We start from the raw sequence: 20,076 nt of genomic DNA on the forward strand, positions 1-20,076 counted from the left end.
GTTAATTTTATTTTATTGGTTGGGTTTTATATATAAAGCATATGGAATGGAAATGTGGATTATTCGTCACTATAGTTTAATGAAAATTCTTCTTCTATATAAGAGAATCGACACGACAGCTATGAATGAACAGTAAGCCAGTAAAACCAAAAGTGATATTACAGTTGAAGAATCTATTGTTACCATAGACATATTAACCAATCCAGTGGAAACATTTGCTAACAAAAATAAAAACAATCCATTGGCGTTTATTGATTCCAAAGATTCGGCAACTTTATAATTTTCAGAAAAATTATTAAAGATCTTGTCGGTTAAGCAGTATCCAGTCAAAAAAAGCAAGTTATAAGTAATAACCCACAAAGTATACGGTAAATTGGCAAACCTTCTTGAAGCATTATAAGGATGGCAGTGAAAGACCAATTGGCTGATAACAATAAAAACTGTACTCCATATGCAGAGGCCAGTTAATGGGGTCACCGAAGTCCAATAATCCCAAGTCGAAGGTTTCCTCGATCCAACAACTAAGTCTTGCGTAGAAGGCTTATAAAGATTGTTTAAAGTTGGTCTATTTCCCAACAAGTAAAATCCTGTATTTTGGCCCCAAAGGAAAATCGAGCAATAACCTAAGAATGAGCAGATACCTTCCCTATTAGCACTAAAGAAGCCATTTCTATCAGCCAAGATTAAAAAGTTTAAAGTGTGATCATCTTTTAATAGTAACCATTCATAAATACATGAAATAAATATCGCAATTGCGCAGCGTGGAATTATTCTTGTGATGGGATCAATGAGGGTCAATATGAGTGGCAACAATGATAAGGTTATAAAAAAATTCCAATGGACCCCATATTCTGTGACATGTTCTTGATATTCCAGATTTTTTACAAAAAATAACCTTAGCAAGCCTAAGAACAATAGAGTTCCTCCCGATTTCAAAGCATTAAATGCATTTCTTACGAAGCTGGGTTTACTCTTCAGGCTTAGGTTTTTCAACAGCGTCCTAGAAGAAACAATACCATTACTGAAAACGAATGACCCTACACCAAGATCCATCAAGGATGTTCCCCAAGTTTCCACCTTGGCAAATCTTCTTGGAAAAATGGGGAAATCTACAGCCAATATGGCAATGGCGGTCAGAATAAGCATCCCGCCACGATAGGCAGTAATATAAGGCTTTTTTTCCAGCTGGAACCCCTGTGAGTTTGTTCTTTTTTTGTTGTATGTTGAATTAGAAGGCTTGTTGGAGCTGCTGAGTTTTCCATAGGTGAATGCGAGCAAACAAGGTAACAATATTAGCGTGTTTAAAAGGTATGGATCACCAGCATATATAGTAACCGATAGAAGCAAAGCAACCCAATTCAATGCAAAATCAATCATATATTGTACGTTGGATTTCTCAGAATGTATAAGGGTGGAATTTTTCAACAAGTTCCATGATATGTAAGTTACCAAAGCAGTTGATGTCACTGCGTTAATTTCTGTTATAGAACCACCATTAAACCCTGTCACAAAGTCCTCTTTCCTCTGTTTTAAAGTCGACATTTTTCTTCTGATGCACCGCTGCCATTTATTTAGATATCTACGTGTCTTCTCATTATAATCCTCTTTTTCTCATGCTGTTCCATTTACACGATTATGCCATAGAAAGTATTATCATGCACAACGGTAATGCGTATAGATGAATAGATTAAATAATGCTGAAGTAGATGGTGTATGTAGGGAGCATCTTATAAAGTGAAAGATTACATTTCAAGGATCTAATTCCTTCGTCTGATTTCTCGTATGCCGTCTTATAGGTTTTTCCAAAGAAGCAGCGCGTTTCTTATCTTTAATGGAGCCATAGGTAACTTGAGTATGAGAAGGCTCCTCGGTTATTGGCATCTCTTCTGGTTTAGGATTTGCAGTTGGCTGATCTGTAGGCACATTTTCTGACATTATTGTCCCCCAACTCGTTGTTCGCTTAATTTGTTTGGGAACGAAATTCTTTGGCAGTGATTCCAACCTGATCCTCTTCGGATCCGACATCTGAGCTTCTGGAGAAATATCCACGACGGTCGATGAAACACTACGCTTTTTCCTTTCAGAATCAGTTTCTCTGATTTTTTGCAATAACTCGTTTTTCGTATCTTTTATAGAGTGTTCTGATAGTGAGGAGTTATTTCTCTTCAAAAGAATAGTTTTGTCGATTTTTGGGTCATTATTTTGGTATTTTTTTTCTGAACTAAAGCTGATATGATGTGATTTTTTTATTTTACATTTGAAATCGTCCTTGTGTCCTCTTGGGCAAATAATACACCACTTGATATTATTTAGAAAAATTTCATTATTTTCTCCAGATGCAGCGGATAATAATTTAAAAATAAATGCTGGTGTAACCACCGGTATGGAGTGGAATTTTTTGATATATTCGATCTTTCTTTTCATTGAGTTTCTCAAGATCGGATTATTCTGAAAATCTTTCTTGTTATTATTATCAAGGTCATCATTAGTGTTATTATTGTAAAACTGAGTAAAAAGATCAGTAAATTCATTAGACCATAACGGGTGGGTTTTCGGGATACTAGGTAAAGCTGCTAAGTTGATTAGCAGGATATCAGTCGATTTATTAAGGTATTCTACATAATTAATACCCATTGGTTTCAAAAGACTTAAAATTTTAGTCAAATGTAACAGCTCTACACCAGAGAATCCAGTAATGGTAACATTTAGAAAAGGTGAAGGAGAAATGTCGTGATGCAGTAATTTTGAAGAAGACGAAACTTGAAAATCTGTTGTGCTGAGAAAAGGTTTCGACCACGAATCTATTGGATGTAGTAGTTTTTGATAATACAAGCAGCGTTCAATAAAAAATTCTGTGACTAAGCCGTCGTTATCATCTATAAAGTCAGGTAAATCATTAAAGGAGTCAAGAGCTTTATCGCTTGGAATGATATAATAAGAATGTTCGTACACACCACCCAAGTAAGATGCTTCAATTTTTCCTCCATTTTGAACGATGATTTTGGTTAGTATTGAACGGTGATTGGCAGGAAAATTATGATGAATGACAAATGTGCAATTATTAAAAATCAAAGTAACCTTATCGTTCAAATCTTCCTGATTATTATTTATTGATAATGATGACTGTCCCAGTACAGAGAAATTTGTCTTACTATGCTGCTGTAGAGACATTGCCTTGTCCCATATCTTTTCACCCTTTGGTTTAAATTTATTCAAAAGAAAGGAAGTTTTCGGGAGCGAAGGAGTTAGCGTACTGGAAGATTGTTGTGGCAGCAGGAAGGATTGAACATCGATATTCGTTGGAAAGGTAGTATTTATTTTATCCCAGCAATCGCAGGAGTTTGATCCGATTGAATCAAAGGGCAAGTCTTTAATCTTTGGTAAAAGATAGTAGGGGTCATACGGCAACAGCGCGTTTCTCCTTTGGCAATCGAGAACCCATTTAAAATGTACGATAGGTAGATTTTGATCGATAGCAGCATTAACTCTTGCTCCTGATAACGTATCTGTGACAAAAATGGATATCTGCCCATTCTGATCTTGGTCATCGTCGTTATGTGAAGAGGTATCTTTGATCACAAAATTTTGATAGTTATAATTCGAACAGCCTAACTTTCTAATGCTCCTAACCAATGAATCGATAGAAGTTGTTTTAGTATCGTTTATTCTGCCAATGAAGATGTTAAAATTCTGCATATACTTATACGAAAATCGCTGGTAAAGTATCTTCAGCATCTCATGAGTGGATCCCGTCATCTTCAACATACTGGGGTCTGGTAGTATGTTTTCTCCAGACAGCCAGAGCTGGTAAATGTCATCAATGGCTTGAATGTCAACAAATATGATATCGAATCTATGCTTCACCGCGAATTTGAATTTGTTCGTATTGGTGGTGGACCCAACAACAAGAACATTAACTTGTCTAGTCAAATCTTTTGAAAATATGCCACCAAGCTTGATAATTTTCTTTGATATTTTTTTAGATAAGATTTCATTATTTATTGCAGTCGGACAAAATGTTATTCCTTGGAAGGGTTTCATAGTAATATTAATGCTGTTGGTAAAGTCCCTACCATACTAGAAATGCAAGTCTTATATATTATCGTACAATTTGTATCTTCTTATTTGCCATGTACATAAAAAGGTTCAAACAACACCAACAGTACTATATAGGTTTACCAGGCAATACGCGAATAATCCATGCAGTTTTTTCTTTTTGTATACTGGTGAGGGTAAGTTTGGACTGTGAATTAATGCCATGTGCGAAACGAAAAAGAACAAACATATTGAAGAAAATCCGGTGACAACGGGGAACCATAGGCTCAAGCTAATAATAACATCCCAATGATTATGCCCAGAATTATGTTTTATGACTAAAGGTGGGAAAGTGGATAAAACGAAGGTAATAAATCAAGGTTATATCGACACGTCAATTATAGAGGAAAGAGAAGGCATCTTTTCCGGTAGAATGTACTTTGAAACTACGTGGCAATAGTGATAATTTAGTTATTATGACCTCATGATATGAAAACTTGTCGTTCAAGCTTTAAGTTACTCCATATGTCATGGCCCTCACTTCGTCATATGTGTTGGTGCACAGAATGCGAGGTATGGGTGTAATCAGAAGCTGCCATTCATTTTCGCCGTTCGACCGGTGTTTTGGCGGCTAAATTTAGGGGCGTGATCTCAGAACTCGGCGGCAAAAGAAAAAAGTATATAAGGCAGAGGGCTTTTCTGCCTCTCGTCTCCTCTCCTTTGTTTTCATTTTTGCTCCAACTTCCAGTCGAGTTCAGCGGCTAATTTCCTTTGCCGTTGTATTCCGCTTATTTTTCTTTTGCTAAATTTTTTTCTTTTGCTTCTTTTCTCTACTCGCTACATTGAATAGACAATGGCCAAGAGGAAATATGGCAGGTCTTATTCCCTCGATGATACAGATGCCAGCAGCAACAAAGTCCTGATAGTTCCAACCGGTCAAAGCTCTTCCAACGCAATCACTGATTTCTCTGTCAGGAAGGCGCATGCTTGTGATAGATGCAGACTGAAAAAAATCAAGTGTGACGGTTTAAAACCGAAGTGTTCAAACTGTGCGAAAATTGATTTTCCCTGCAAAACTTCGGATAAATTATCGAGGAGAGGTCTTCCGAAGGGTTATACAGAACTGCTCGAAAAAGAAATCGTCCGTTTGACAAATATTAATGCGAGTTCCAGCGCCAATGCAAATTCTAATTTGCCGTTCATTAATGACACATTTTATTGCTTTAATAACTACAACACTCAGTCTGAAAATCAAAGATTTCTGGGGCACTTGACATGGAATATTCTAACTAATACATTTCCTACCTCGAAAGCAATAGCTTCTTCAAATGATCACAAGCAAGTTGATCTCCAACTTCAAGTATTAACGGACTTTTTGAATCTGAATGGTGATTTTAATCATCTACCGAACTTTCTTTTACTTAAATATGATTATAACCTTCAGTTTTTGAAAAATTTATTATCTATCGTAATTAAAGATTTCTTCAAAAGGCAAAATTCTTTGTTACTTCTATTATACCCTTCAAATTTATGGAAAAATTTGCTGTTAGACAAGATTAATTCGACTGCAATCATGGACGAACCGATAACCCTACTGACTTTACTTTATATCATTCAATTTACTTGGTCTTGTTTTGATGATTTCAGACTCTTTAAAGTTACAAAGCTAGTCGTTTCTCTGACAACTAACAACACTTTAGACTTGAAGGTTCTGCAATTGGTTAACTTATCCATTTTTTATTTTATGGGCGGCTCTGTTGAGTCTTGTAAAAGTAAAAGCTCGCCGACGGCAAATTTAAATGTAAATTCAGTAATATGGACCAACGATTTACTAAATCTAAACTTCACAAACATTTTGAATATGGGATTATATATAAATCCCAAAAATTTGATTCCCATATCAGGCAATACTAGCAGCAGTAAATTAGATGGAGAGGATAATAGAATAGCGACGTTCTGGTGCTTCCAATTTTTAAACTCATGGTGGTCCTTAATCCAAGGTTTACCAAAGTCTAATTTTTTAGCTGAGGAATTTCAACCGAAATCAATTTCGGTTCTAGAAATTCCCAAATTGAAGCCCTTTGAAATTTTGCTAAACTTCATCATAAATTCTTTGGATGGATGTAATTTGCTGAATATCTCATCATTAAGCATTTCGGACCCAAATTTCCAGTTTTTTCAGAATGAACTCGAAAACTTTAAAAAAACCCTATTACTTTGGAATCTTTATCATAATTTAAGTGATCACGATAATTTCCGATTCTTAGCATCGAATCCAAATACAAAGCTGACAACAAATTTACTACTTAAAAATTTGATGAGTCTAAGTCATAAGCTTAACCAACCTGATTTTGTGGAGATCCAGTTAACTTTATTTTACTTGAGCCTGAAATTGATAACTTTAAAGGAAGAGGACCAAGATTTAAAAAAAGAGGATATCTCATTGGAGATATTGACTCTATATTTTTTAATTCTTACAGATAACTCTAATAACGATGATAATCAACAATTACAACCACAGCAACTAAACCTTTACCATTTTACACCCTTTAATAGCATTGACATTATTAACTTATGTTTAAATAATTTGAACAATTGGTCAGCATCACTTAAATACGAAAATGGTCAAAACCAACCTCACTTGAGTAAAACAAAGTTCGAAAAATTTCAAAACTTCTTAAATCATTGGTGTCCAATATGGTATTATGATGAGTTTTCCACAAATTCTTTTTTGCAGATCCTCAGGGTCAACTTCAAATTACTATCTTTTGAGACAATACATTCTCCACAGCAAGAACAACGACTGTTAATAAGTTTGAATAAACTGAGATATTTGGATACAGTGTCGAGCTTCAATTCTAATGCGGTGAAGTCGGATTCCGCATCAAAGGTCAATACCCAACTAAACCTTTTACAACACTCAAGTTCAAATTCCAATTTTCTAGATGCGTCTCCGTATGATTTTAATAAGATTTTTATGAACAACTTTGAGAACTATGACTATGAAACGGACGAAGGATATGCAGAAGATGACGATGAAGAGGACAGTGACAGTGATAATAGCTTACCACTAGAAATTCCTTTTAAAAAAAATATAACTAGAGGCAAGAGTAAGAATAAAGAGCTTCAACAAAGATTATCCCTATTTCAAAACAGTGATAGCAGTTCGGTAAATTTCAATACAAATTCAAATTCAAATTTGAATCCGGATTCACCATCAGCAACGTCTTCTAAGAAAAAATATTTAGATCATATCATTTTAGATAACAGAGACATTGTTAACAACCATGACTCCAGTAAACAGAAATTCAAGATCCAAAATATTTTAAACTCAACCTTTTAGTAATACGCTCCCTCGTATTACTCATTCTGCTCTTCCTCTAATGGTAGCCGATTTTCAAAGGTCACGTTGTGACTCATATGCTTTCTTTTCTTCCGTTTCGCTTCGAAATGACAAAACTGGTCATTTTTTCCGTTAAGTGCAACTCACAGCAGCGTCGGCCGCTCTGAAATGCCCGGACAAATTTTTCTAAGCACGATTGGTCACCGTTTCCTTCATCGGCGCGGCTTCCCATTCCCGTCCATCAAAAAAAATACCTATATAAATCAACTTTTCACCTCTAAAGGCAGTTTATTCCCTGTATGTCCTTTAAGTACAGTTAATAACGAGCAAATTTTTTTTTTTCTTCTCTCAAATATCTAACAAATTGTGCACTCGTTACCATGTCAACCACAGCATCAACGTCTTCATCTTTACGCCATTTGATTTCCATTAAAGATCTCTCTGATGAAGAGTTCAGGATCTTAGTACAAAGAGCTCAACATTTCAAGAATGTTTTTAAAACAAATAAGACTAATGATTTCCAATCTAACCACTTAAAACTTTTGGGCAGGACTATTGCCCTAATATTTACCAAAAGATCAACTAGAACAAGAATTTCGACCGAAGGTGCAGCTACCTTCTTTGGTGCCCAACCAATGTTTTTGGGTAAAGAGGATATTCAGCTTGGCGTCAATGAATCATTTTATGATACCACCAAGGTCGTATCATCTATGGTTTCATGTATTTTTGCCCGTGTAAACAAACATGAAGATATCCTGGCTTTTTGCAAGGATTCCACTGTACCAATTATCAACTCTCTATGTGATAAATTCCATCCTTTACAAGCTATTTGTGATCTTTTGACGATAATTGAAAGCTTCGATATATCTCTGGATGAAGTAAATAAGGAAACCAATTCCAAGTTGAAGATGGCATGGATTGGTGATGCTAATAATGTCATAAATGATATGTGCATTGCCTGTTTGAAGTTCGGCATAAGTGTCTGTATTTCCACTCCTCCTGGTATTGAAATGGATTCAGATATAGTTGACGAAGCCAAAAAAATTGCTAAGAGAAATGGTGCGACATTTGAACTAACGCATGACTCTTTAAAGGCCTCTACCAATGCTAATATATTGGTAACTGATACTTTTGTTTCCATGGGTGAAGAATTTGCAAAACAGGCCAAACTGAAACAATTCAAAGGTTTCCAAATCAATCAAGAACTTGCCTCCGTGGCTGACCCAAATTACAAATTTATGCATTGTTTACCAAGACATCATGAAGAAGTTAGTGATGATGTCTTTTATGGAGAGCATTCCATAGTCTTTGAAGAAGCAGAAAATAGATTATACGCAGCTATGTCCGCCATCGATATCTTCGTCAATAATAAAGGTAATTTCAAGGACCTGAAATAACTCTTTTCTCGTACCCCTAATAAGTAATATATAAATACAGATATAGATATAAAATAACGATATACATTCTATTACTCCGTAAGGTCAATTGGAGGAAAATCGTTAGAAAAATTTTGTTACATCCTATGCAAACGAAACGTTGGTTTTGAACAAAACTAAGTTTTGAGATAATCAGAGCGCTGCATAAAAGTTTAAGTATACGTTGGCAACAAATTCCTTCGAACTATTCAATTTTACAACTTTTACATTTTCACCAACTTCAGCAGATTCAACTTTCTCACATAGGACATTGGAATAAACAGCCTTAACACCACTTTCAAGCTTACACAGTGTAATATGAGGAATTTTGTTTTGACAACGTAAACCTTTGACATTTTCATTGTTTGCATTAATTATGCACCCATCTTTATCTCCGGACAGTTCTACCACAATAGCAATGATTTTTTCATCCCAACATAGTTTTTCCAGTCTAAATTTCAGTGTGTCGGTGGTTTTCAGCTGCTTATCTTGGTTAGTGCCTGGAGCTGGTGTATTTCCTATACGATGGTTATTGTACTCCGTTATCTGGTCAGTGTATCTGTTACAATATGATTTCCATAACTTTTTTGCCTCCTTTTCACGAGACGAAATGACATGACCTAGTGTTATATGAAGTTCCTTCTGAACCTTTCCACTTGTCAGTAAATATTTAAATTGTTCTGACAGGTCTGCATCACTAGCAACACTTTCCTTTACCAAATCAATGATTTCATCATAGTTGTTTATATTAGCTGAGAAGTATGTTGGTTTAATAAGCTTAGGCGTTTTTGGTTGATTACCGTTGCCTTTACCAACTATTTTTCTTACTGTAGGTTTGTAGTCTAAGCTCCTTCTAAATGCCGTGTCAATTTCATCATCTTTTGGGACCAGAGGTACCAAAATTGGGTAAGCTTTATGAATTTCATTGAGGATTTGTTTCGCATTAGTTAATGAAGTGTCTGCCCCTTCGAAATCTAACTCCACCATTAAATCGAACATATTATCCGGTGTTTTACCTAAATTAACTGGTTGATATCTTTTCAAAAACCCATTCATGATACCCACAACTTTCTTCTCTCCTAATTCGTCCCATTTGATACTTTGATGATTGTTACCTCTTCTGATTACTCTTTGCATTGTTATGTCTCTGATTTCCGATAGTTTGTCATATGGTGCGAATGACACACCAATTACCTTGATGTTCGTATCATACGCCAAATAGTCTTCTTTTAATTCATCCAACCACTCGAATAATTGCTTCCTTTCGCGGAACTGATGATTGTTTCTGTCAACTATGACACATTTAATTTCTCTTTTGGATAATAGTTCCAACGATTTTTTCATTAACTGAGATTTATCTTTACCAGTAATATCATCATTTTGAATATGACCCCAGCTCTCAGGAAACAAATTGACTAATATCTGGGAGGTTGTCGTTTTTCCACATCCAATGACTGATATGGGGAAAATCAAAAACTTAGTGTGTTCGTCTACTCTATCATAATCAATGGCATTTTTTAATTCCAATTCGGCCACCTTTTCGTGATTTAAGATTTCCAACCCACTCATACCATATGATCCTAGAAACCTGTTTCTCAATTTAATCACTCCAAAACCTTTCATGTAATCCTCACAAATCTTGGGTGACGACTCTAATATTGGGATTACGAAATCAAGATACTTGTTGGTTATAAACTTATGCTTCCTAAATTTAAACACTCTTGACTTATTGGAAATATAGTCTTTAGTGACTTCTCTCCACTGACGGTACATTAAATACGGTTCTTCAAATTTATACTTAAAGAAAAAAGGTTTCCCAGTACTCTTCAAATGACATCTGATAACAAAACCCTCGATTTCTTGCCCTTGGAAAGATCCAGTTGCGGAACAATTGTCTAGGAACTTTTTCAAATCATCCAAGGTTTTCAATGACGTGCATTGGACGCACCTGAATCCATATTTACACCCCAGTTGCGAAACGTCCTTCATATCCCAAGTTTCAAATTCTGCCTCATTGATATTGACACCATGTAGGTATAGACCAGCTTTTTCAAGGGGATACTCTAGAACGTGTTCCTCAAATGAATCATCGCAATATTCTGCCACAGCGGTGACATTATGGGTATATAGCATTCTAGCAAAATCACTTGGATCGATGTTCATCTTCACCAATTGCATTAAAAGTTGCTTCTCACCTGCTTCCGCATGATTTCTGTCTACGTCTTCTCTAGGTCCAGTGGAATGCTTAGAGCAAACTATCAATTTGCCATCTTCTAGACCAGAAATAAAAATAATACAACCGTTGGCTTTTATAGTGACATCGTATGGGCCTGTACAGTTTTCTTCGATCCACTCCCATTTGGTGAAGTTGACTTCGCCCACATTGAAAAACTTGTCATACCCTCTAGCAACAATAACTGGATTTGATGCATCATCACTGATAAATAAACCTCTTGCATTACATGGCAAACTGATATTGTTTTTACCGTAATCCCATTCATTGAATTTCCATGAAACTACTTTCTTATTGCTATGTGACAAGTCGCAAACTCTTCTATAGGCTCTGCCTCTACCGGATAGCTTTTCAGCATTTTCTAACTCGTTGACAAGCTTAGTTACCGTTCTTTTACCGTCATATGGGCTGGGCATCGCTTCTTTGTACGAATACTTTTATAACCACCAAAATCAAAATGTAGATCGTGAACAAAAAAACTACACAGACGTAAATCTGCTCGAGGTTATTCTGAATAGAATGGAACGAGTTGGATCCTCCTTTGTACGCTCTCTTTGGAATAAACTCATCGTGAAATTTTATCAATGGAAAAATACGCGGCCAGCCCGCTGGAACATAAAGATAAATTTACTGAAACAGTGTGCTTAAACGCAATAAACCAGAGCAAGCGTACCCTTACAGTACCGACAGTGAATAGGAGAAGTCCGCCACATTATTTCTAGTTTTAAAAGCAGCTATAAAAATGCCCGCTGAAATTGATATTGATGAAGCTGACGTATTAGTTTTATCCCAAGAGTTACAAAAGACAAGTAAACTCACTTTCGAAATCAATAAATCTTTGAAAAAAATTGCAGCCACATCCAATCAATCCAGCCAACTTTTTACTCCTATTCTTGCTAGAAACAATGTCTTGACCACGTTACAAAGGAACATTGAAAGTACTTTGAATTCAGTTGCCTCAGTGAAGGATCTAGCCAATGAAGCTTCTAAATATGAAATTATTTTGCAAAAGGGTATCAATCAAGTCGGGTTAAAGCAATATACCCAGGTGGTACATAAATTGGACGACATGTTAGAAGATATTCAGTCTGGACAAGCTAATCGAGAAGAGAACTCGGAATTCCACGGGATTTTAACGCATTTGGAGGAACTGATCAAACGCAGCGAGGCCCAATTAAGAGTGTATTTTATTTCAATCTTGAACAGTATCAAACCTTTTGACCCCCAGATAAATATCACTAAAAAGATGCCATTCCCATACTACGAAGACCAGCAGTTGAGCGCTCTATCATGGATTTTAGACTATTTCCATGGAAGTTCAGAAAGTTCTACTATACAAGACATACTCGTCGGCGAAAGAAGTAAATTGATTCTTAAGTGCATGGCATTCCTTGAACCTTTTGCTAAAGAAATTACCACTGCAAAAAATGCACCCTATGAAAAGGGTAGTAGCGGAATGAACAGTTACACAGAGGCGTTATTAGGCTTCATCGCTAATGAGAAATCTCTGGTAGATGATTTATACTCTCAATATACAGAAAATAAACCTCAAGTTTTGTCGCAGATTTTGTCGCCTTTAGTAAGGGCATATACTAAGCTCTTTAGTTCAAATTTGAAGATTGTACGAAGTAATCTCGAGAACGTTGGATTCTTTAGCTTTGAGTTAGTCGAAAGCATAAATGATGTGAAAAAATCCCTTCGAGGCAAAGAACTACAAAACTATAATTTATTGCAGGAATGTACCCAAGAAGTGCGTCAAGTAACACAATCATTATTCAGAGACGCCATTGATAGGATTATCAAAAAGTCAAACTCTATTTCTACTATTCCCTCCAATAATGGTGTCACCGAAGCAACAGTAGATACCATGTCAAGACTAAGAAAGTTCAGCGAGTATAAAAACGGATGTCTAGGTGCCATGGACAATATCACACGTGAAAATTGGTTACCGTCCAGCTATAAAGAGAAAGAATACACTTTACAAAATGAGGCATTAAATTGGGAAGATCACAATGTATTATTATCGTGTTTTATAAGTGATTGCATAGATACGTTGGCGGTTAATCTTGAGAGAAAGGCGCAAATAGCACTGATGCCTAACCAGGAGCCGGATGTGGCTAATCCTAATAGTTCAAAAAACAAGCACAAGCAGCGTATTGGATTCTTCATTCTAATGAACTTGACACTTGTTGAGCAGATTGTGGAAAAGTCTGAATTAAACTTAATGATAGGTGGGGAAGGTCACTCTAGATTGGAACGGCTGAAAAAACGCTATGTTAGTTATATGGTATCTGATTGGAGGGACTTAACTGCAAATTTGATGGATTCAGTGTTCATTGATAGTAGTGGAAAGAAGTCAAAAGACAAAGAACAAATCAAAGAGAAATTTAGAAAATTCAATGAAGGTTTTGAAGATTTGGTATCAAAAACAAAACAGTATAAGCTTTCAGATCCATCATTGAAAGTAACTTTGAAGTCAGAAATAATTTCGTTGGTTATGCCCATGTACGAAAGATTCTACAGCAGATATAAGGACTCTTTCAAGAATCCTAGAAAGCATATCAAATATACCCCTGACGAACTAACTACTGTTTTAAACCAATTGGTTAGATAGGTTAAGTAAATCCCTTGTCAGAAGGAAGAATAAAAAAAAAGAACAATCCATAAACAAATATATACGTATATATGTATACTTACGAAGGCTTCGGTTTTTTATGTTTGCCCTGAATGCTAGATGTAAGAAACAAGAAGAGATGACATAAAAATTCCATGCTAGACTAAAGAGTACTCTCATTTATACTTTGTAGTCCAGATTCATCATCTAGCGTATTGATGAGCACTTTCTCTGGTGAAGAAAGTCTTGAAATGAATCTCTCCTCTGAATCGGAATTCCTAGAGCTTTCCGTTAATCCTGAACCCTGTGTAAAAATGTCATTATTATGATCTGATTCAGCCGAGTTTTGTGCACTGGCTGCATTCAAGAAATTCTCGTTACCTCCTAAAAGTGGAGAAAACTGATTGTTATCGTTATCATTCTGCGAAGGATGCCATGCAGAGGAATTTCTAGCGTACGGCGCTGTGATATCAATCGTGTTATTGACTGAGGGTTCAAGTAGATCAACGTAGGAATCATTAGACTTTAAAAAGGAGTCGTCATTAATTTTATTAGTCAACGTTTCCGTTTTACTCAGTAATGGTTCCATGTTCAACTTGTCCTTACTTATATTTACTCCTGAGTAGTCAAAAGATGATCTAGCTGAGGCAGGGGTGCTCGAAGTATTCGTAGGATTTCGATTTAGTTCATTTTTATCGTGATTTTTGAGTTCGTCATCTATTAGAATTTGATTTAAATCGGTGAAAAAAGGATTGTCGTGTCTTACTGTGGAAGGTAAATTGTCTTGAGCACTTTCTCTTCTATTCAATGATCGTAATGATTCATTGCTCAGGTTGCCCAAAGTTGAATGTGCAAATCCGTTGTTATTTGGTGAGCTATGTAGTGAAGATGATAGGCTCAATACTCTTTTTCTGACCTTTTCTTTGCTCTGATTCCCATTGGATGTGGAGTCCTTGCTTTCCTCGTGTTGTGGAGTTGATAAACGTTTCACGTCTCTACATTCTCTCTTCTTTGGAGTGGACTCTCTCTTGTGTCTATTTTCTTCTACCTTTGACGTCAGTTCCTTTCTATTCATACTTTCTGGGGTACCGTTATCTAAATGTTTATGAGAGTAGGAAGCTTTTAAAATTGGAGGCGTTGGATGTTTGGAATTAGGCCTCCTTTTTTGATTGTTGTCATGCAGCACAGTATCCTTATAAGATGGCGGATCCCTTGGTAAGATACTCGACTCTGATGAAGACACTTCAGTTGTGGTGGTTCCAGACGCAGCATCAGATATAAAATCAGAAGAAAAATCAAAATCTGGTGGAGGCATTTCCATATTTGACATTGGTGATGTTATTGGGGAGAGTGGGATTGCCTGGGGTGATGCTAATTCTCTTTGCAAAGTCTCCGGTTGATATATATTGGATTTCAATTTCGCAGAATTAAAGATAGTACTATCATTCGGATGAGATTTTGAATTCCTACTAAATTGCTTCGAGTTTCTGGTCAATGAAGTGGAAGGTAAATGTGGGATTAAAATGTCTAAAGGTTGGACATTGGGCGAAAGTACTGGCGACGAAAGAACTTCTTTAGGAAAGAAAATATTAGAGTTATGGTATAGGCTTACATTATCATCTGAGGATTCTAGTATTGAAGAAATTGACGAATCTATTTCTTTTGGAGGGGCAGTAGTACGTCCATCATAGCTCGGTAAAAGAGTATTTGCATGTGAACACAATCTATGCAAAACATGTATTGGCGAGTCAATACTAATTTCGTAATGCTTTCTTTTATTATCTACTACCCTAGACAGTCTCAGACATATTTTAATCCAATGGTTCGCTTTGATATTTTCATATGAAGTGTCTGGATGTAGTTGCTGATGGTTGTTGAAACGACTCGGAATGAAAATTTGGTACTCATACTCTTTGTTAACTAAGTCTCCATTCTTCGGATCCTGCAAAAGGTTCCCCATATTTTTGGCTTTTGACAAATTTGCATCATTGGGCAAATTAGGTAATTTAGGACCTTTTTGTTCTGTTAATAGGAATTTCTTGGTGGGCTCCATCCTATGAACTTTCTTATCCCTACAATAGTATTCCATTGTCTCTGTCACATAAATTCTAATTCTATGCAATGTGACTTTATCAAGGGGAGCAAATTTGAATGTGATAGGCAGAAAAGCATCTAGAATAATGTCTTTGGACGCTATAACAATATCATAATATAATTGATTTTCCCAATCTCTAGATATGATGATTGGCTCACTTTCTTCCACGGAATTATGAGCCTGTGTCCGTACAATATTAACCACTTGGCGGGCGCTAATGTTCGATTTAAAGGCACCAGGTCTCTCTATGCTGGCAAATAAGAAGTATTCCACAAACCCGAAATCAGCTTTAATGGATTCTGGGAATACTTGAGGAATTAGTTCTTCGAAAGCATAAACATAGTCACCTGGTTGAAAGACAAAAAATTCTCCTCCAGACCCGCTGGTGAAGTTATTGCTTGTCATTGCCAGATGGCTGCTACTGGCAGGGGTATGATGATTATGATGAGATGCTCCGTCATTATGGGTAAAGGTGTTGCTTAGCAAGTCAGAAAAGATGGAAGTAGTTGTAGGCTTGTAGTTATGATGAGACACGGAAGGAGAAGTGGCTCTTTTCAATAAATTTATCGGAGATAAGTTTCTTGAAGGTCCATTGGAAGAAGTGACCGAGGAAGATCTAGATCTCTGTCTACTTTCTCTATCTCTCACGTTGACGGAAGAATTTCCAGCTGTACCTAGAGGCGATAAGTTCAATGAGGATAAACCTGATATGGAATTTTTCCTGCTTGTTAAAGTCTCATTATCTGACAACGTTCTATAAAGAGAGGCACCACTTTCTTTCATCAAAAAATTATTAGCTGCATTGTTGCTATCGTTAGGTGCGGAAGCCCCCATCTTTTTCTTGCTCTTCTGCTCAGTTGGCGGATATAAAGCCCATGTATGGTCTACAATATCTTTAATTTCAACGAACTCTTGTCTTTTAGGTGGGATACCTTCAGGCCATTCGGTTCTGGAATACCCTTTGAATGAAAGATTTATGCTTTTGAGCTTTGTGGGTTTCAGTACTCTAACCACTAGACAACCTCGAAGAACAACCGAGGGATATTCCGTTCTCTGAGGATCGAAGCCTTGGAGAAAAACAACTGGTTCAGCTAAATGTATAAAAATTTGCAACGATGAACTCTGTGCCAGGGGTGTAGCATCAAGGGGAACATCAATATCCTTTTCCATGGGAAATAATGGAGATGAGATAGACTGGTCCATGGGCATCTTGAAAAATGACTGATCTACAATGAGAAGTGCTGGAAAAAGAAAAGGGAATGTTTCAACTTGAAAAAATAAAGGACTAACGATAATGAACAGTGAAGTCTACTGACTAGTTTGACCTTTTTCGTCTCTTTTGATACTCAAAATCTTATAATAGCATAACTGGAGAATCTATTCTCAAAAGATGAAAAGGAGAACTAGCCAAGTCTTTTTTTTTTTTCCCAAATTGGGCCATATCGGATTAAATATCTTTTTTCCGAAACCGCAAATCCTCCAAAGAATGCTTTAACGAAGGAGAACCAGTCAAAAACATTCTGTAACATAGCAATGAAAAAAAGAAGCAACAATGGAGAGCAGTAATGCTGCATGTGTCGAAGAGTAAAAGTTGTTGCTATAGAGAAATGGAACCCAAACTTGTTCTCAATAGGTTTACTATTTTAAAAAAAGGAAAAAGAGTTATCTGTACTGGATGGGAGGATGGAGTCTTGGATAGCAGATGAACCCATGAGACGACACGAATGAAAGTGATATGATATGATATTTACCGCCGTCATAAAATTTTATCAATCGAGGCCAGAATTTTGATTTGTATTATTTTTTATTGTTATAATTAAGAATGAGGTTAGCCGCTGAGAAGGACTTTCTTATAATACCTTCTTTTTTTTTTGGGACGGCGCGCGATAGATGGCGCAAGGGTGTTGTTCTCCGTGCAACATTAATAAATTGGTTTTAAAGTGACGTATTAGGTTCTCTTCTGGTAATTTATGAAGAGTGCGGGATGCCGTATACAAAGAAGAGTGTATATAATACTGGAGAATAAACACCCTGAAGTTTGTATAAATGCTCTTCCCCAAGAAAAAGCATTCCGGAAACCTTGCCGTGGTGGAATTGCCGAAGGAAGCCCTCCAAGATTCTTTGACTGCTGCTCAGATTACTTTCAAGAGATACACCCACCCCAATGGTAGAGCCGGTAGTACAGAGAGGCCAGGTCACTTAAAGGTTGAATCTGCACCTGTGCTTAAATCCGAGGTTTCCTCACCGAGGATGAGACAACCTGAACCGAGAAGTATAAATCATCAGTACTCTAGGGAAACGCTTTCCGGTCATTCTGAAGCCGTTTCCGTACCGACAACTCCTTTGGGGACGATTCATTATGATACAAGGAATAGAGCGTCAAATTCGCCAAGTAGCATAGCAGCTGCAGAGGCAGCTGCTTACTTGGCCCACACAAATTCATTTAGTAACAGACCATCCGGTATCGGCAGCCGGGATTCGGTTATGGATGTTGAAACAAAACCGCCACGTGCTCCTTCAGCTTTGAAAAATGAGCTGCAATTGAACAGAATGAGATTACCTCCCCCACCATATGACAACACTGTTCGTTCACGATCTATTTCTCCACAAGTGTCCTACTCTACCTCACTGTCATCATCGTGTTCCATAAGTTCCGATGGAGAAGAAACTTCTTATAAAGAACGAAGCACTGATGAGATATTCCCTCCAGAACCTTCCATTTCTTCTTATAGCCTCGCATCCAAAGCCTCTGCTAAGGCCTCTCAGGCAGACGCCTCACAGCGGCAGCAAGAGTCAGACTATACAGCAATGAATAAACTCAATGGCGGAAATATAATATATAAGGGTACTCTACCCGATCTGATACCGCGAAGCCAAAGGAAGGCAAGCAAACCAAGGTTCAAGCGCAAACTTCTACGATCGCTTGATGACAATGGCCAGCAACAAGAAAATTTATCACGTGTATATTCGGACCAGAAGCAAAATGGTAGGGCCATTATAAACACGCAGCAAAATGTAAAGCTAAAGACAACTATGAGGCGTGGCAAGTATGCAATAACAGAAAATGATGAAACGTTCCCCTACGACAGAAAGTCAGTATCATCAGATTCAGACACGGACGAAGATTCTAATATAATGGAGGTCAAGGACAAGAAGAAGAAAAGCCGCCGTTCCAAGATAAAAAAGGGTTTGAAAACAACAGCAGCCGTAGTTGGGAGTAGTACCTCTGTACTTCCATTCCCCCATCATCATCACCACCATCATCAACTCCATAACCCAAATTCTCATCATTTGCACGCACATCATTATACAAACCCTCACAAATTCAATGAAGATAAACCGTGGAAATCTCATAGAGATCTCGGGTTTATTACTGAACAGGAAAGAAAAAGATACGAGTCCATGTGGGTGTCAAACAGGTACTCATATTTGCGCTTGCTGCCGTGGTGGCCCTCTCTCACGAATGAAGACGACGAGTCTCGCCCACAGCCGTTAAATTTACCACAAGACGGCTTGATGCTAAATTTAGTCGTGAAAGATATATGGTATCGATCGAATCTGCCCACGGACCTTCTAGTACAAATATACAATATGGTGGACACAAGAAAAGATGGTACTTTGGACAGAAAATCATTCATAGTGGGCATGTGGCTAGTCGATCAATGCCTCTATGGCCGAAAGCTGACCAATGAACTGGACCAAAGAGTTTGGAATAGCGTTGACGGCTATGTTCTGGGTACGATTAACGTGAAACCTTCCATCCCTGACCCTTATCACAATGCTAATAACCCGATAGATAAGCCGTCAAAGCTTTCAGTACGGCAGGAACTGAAAAACATCAAACGCGATCTCCGCAATGTCAGAATATGATATCTGAAAATATATTTGCAGCAGTTCCCCTCCCGCCTTAATAAGGATAATGTGATAAAAATGACCTTCTTGTGCACAATGAAAGCAGAAATAAAAGAAGAGAAAATACTACCTTATTTTTTTTCTCTCACTTTTCCTTTACTTTTAGAAGTTTTTCCGTTCCGCGGATTTTGTTCGTCCGACCTTTTGCTTTGTTTGTCTCCAGATCTCTCGAGCTTAATGGCCGTTTTTCATTTTATGCTAATAGTCTTTGTCTTTCCAGCGGTACCCCCACCCCCTATCTTTGGCTATTTTCTAATTTCGTCCCTCGGATTATTTAATTCATATTCTCCCACCTTTGTACTAATCAATCTATTTTTCCAATGCTCTTTTCACTCACCCTTCTCTTTGTATGTTTCTATCAGTATTTATAGCGAATTGTATATATAAGTGTCTTGTTTACCGGTAGAGAAATCACCTGATAGAAAGAAA

The 20,076-nt window shown here is 37.1% G+C and overlaps 8 protein-coding genes across 8 annotated transcripts; 4 read left to right on the forward strand and 4 right to left on the reverse strand.

The window, feature by feature from the left end:
• Nucleotides 1–69: 69 nt before the first annotated feature.
• GWT1 (glucosaminyl-phosphotidylinositol O-acyltransferase) lies at nt 70–1,542 on the reverse strand (the record flags this gene model as incomplete). Its single annotated transcript, XM_033911304.1, has 1 exon — nt 70–1,542. One exon carries the CDS (start codon nt 1,540–1,542, stop codon nt 70–72), a length of 1,473 nt encoding a protein of 490 aa, XP_033767195.1.
• A 207-nt stretch (nt 1,543–1,749) lies between these two features.
• On the reverse strand, nt 1,750–4,041 carry DPB11 (protein kinase activating protein DPB11; the record flags this gene model as incomplete). Its single annotated transcript, XM_033911305.1, has 1 exon — nt 1,750–4,041. The coding sequence occupies one exon, from the start codon at nt 4,039–4,041 to the stop codon at nt 1,750–1,752; it is 2,292 nt and encodes a 763-aa protein (XP_033767196.1).
• Nucleotides 4,042–4,888: 847 nt separating this feature from the next.
• On the forward strand, nt 4,889–7,378 carry SIP4 (Sip4p; the record flags this gene model as incomplete). Its single annotated transcript, XM_033911306.1, has 1 exon — nt 4,889–7,378. The coding sequence occupies one exon, from the start codon at nt 4,889–4,891 to the stop codon at nt 7,376–7,378; it is 2,490 nt and encodes an 829-aa protein (XP_033767197.1).
• A 380-nt stretch (nt 7,379–7,758) lies between these two features.
• On the forward strand, nt 7,759–8,775 carry ARG3 (ornithine carbamoyltransferase; the record flags this gene model as incomplete). Its single annotated transcript, XM_033911307.1, has 1 exon — nt 7,759–8,775. The coding sequence occupies one exon, from the start codon at nt 7,759–7,761 to the stop codon at nt 8,773–8,775; it is 1,017 nt and encodes a 338-aa protein (XP_033767198.1).
• A 171-nt stretch (nt 8,776–8,946) lies between these two features.
• On the reverse strand, nt 8,947–11,442 carry TRL1 (tRNA ligase; the record flags this gene model as incomplete). Its single annotated transcript, XM_033911308.1, has 1 exon — nt 8,947–11,442. The coding sequence occupies one exon, from the start codon at nt 11,440–11,442 to the stop codon at nt 8,947–8,949; it is 2,496 nt and encodes an 831-aa protein (XP_033767199.1).
• Nucleotides 11,443–11,768: 326 nt separating this feature from the next.
• Nucleotides 11,769–13,640, forward strand: EXO70 (GTP-Rho binding exocyst subunit EXO70; the record flags this gene model as incomplete). The annotated part of the gene is made up of 1 exon (XM_033911309.1): nt 11,769–13,640. One exon carries the CDS (start codon nt 11,769–11,771, stop codon nt 13,638–13,640), a length of 1,872 nt encoding a protein of 623 aa, XP_033767200.1.
• Nucleotides 13,641–13,803: 163 nt separating this feature from the next.
• Nucleotides 13,804–16,944, reverse strand: ALY2 (Aly2p; the record flags this gene model as incomplete). Its single annotated transcript, XM_033911310.1, has 1 exon — nt 13,804–16,944. One exon carries the CDS (start codon nt 16,942–16,944, stop codon nt 13,804–13,806), a length of 3,141 nt encoding a protein of 1,046 aa, XP_033767201.1.
• Nucleotides 16,945–17,781: 837 nt separating this feature from the next.
• On the forward strand, nt 17,782–19,605 carry TAX4 (Tax4p; the record flags this gene model as incomplete). Its single annotated transcript, XM_033911311.1, has 1 exon — nt 17,782–19,605. The coding sequence occupies one exon, from the start codon at nt 17,782–17,784 to the stop codon at nt 19,603–19,605; it is 1,824 nt and encodes a 607-aa protein (XP_033767202.1).
• Nucleotides 19,606–20,076: the final 471 nt, after the last annotated feature.

Source organism: Saccharomyces paradoxus, chromosome X (assembly GCF_002079055.1).
Source record: "Saccharomyces paradoxus chromosome X, complete sequence".
NCBI lineage: Eukaryota > Fungi > Ascomycota > Saccharomycetes > Saccharomycetales > Saccharomycetaceae > Saccharomyces > Saccharomyces paradoxus.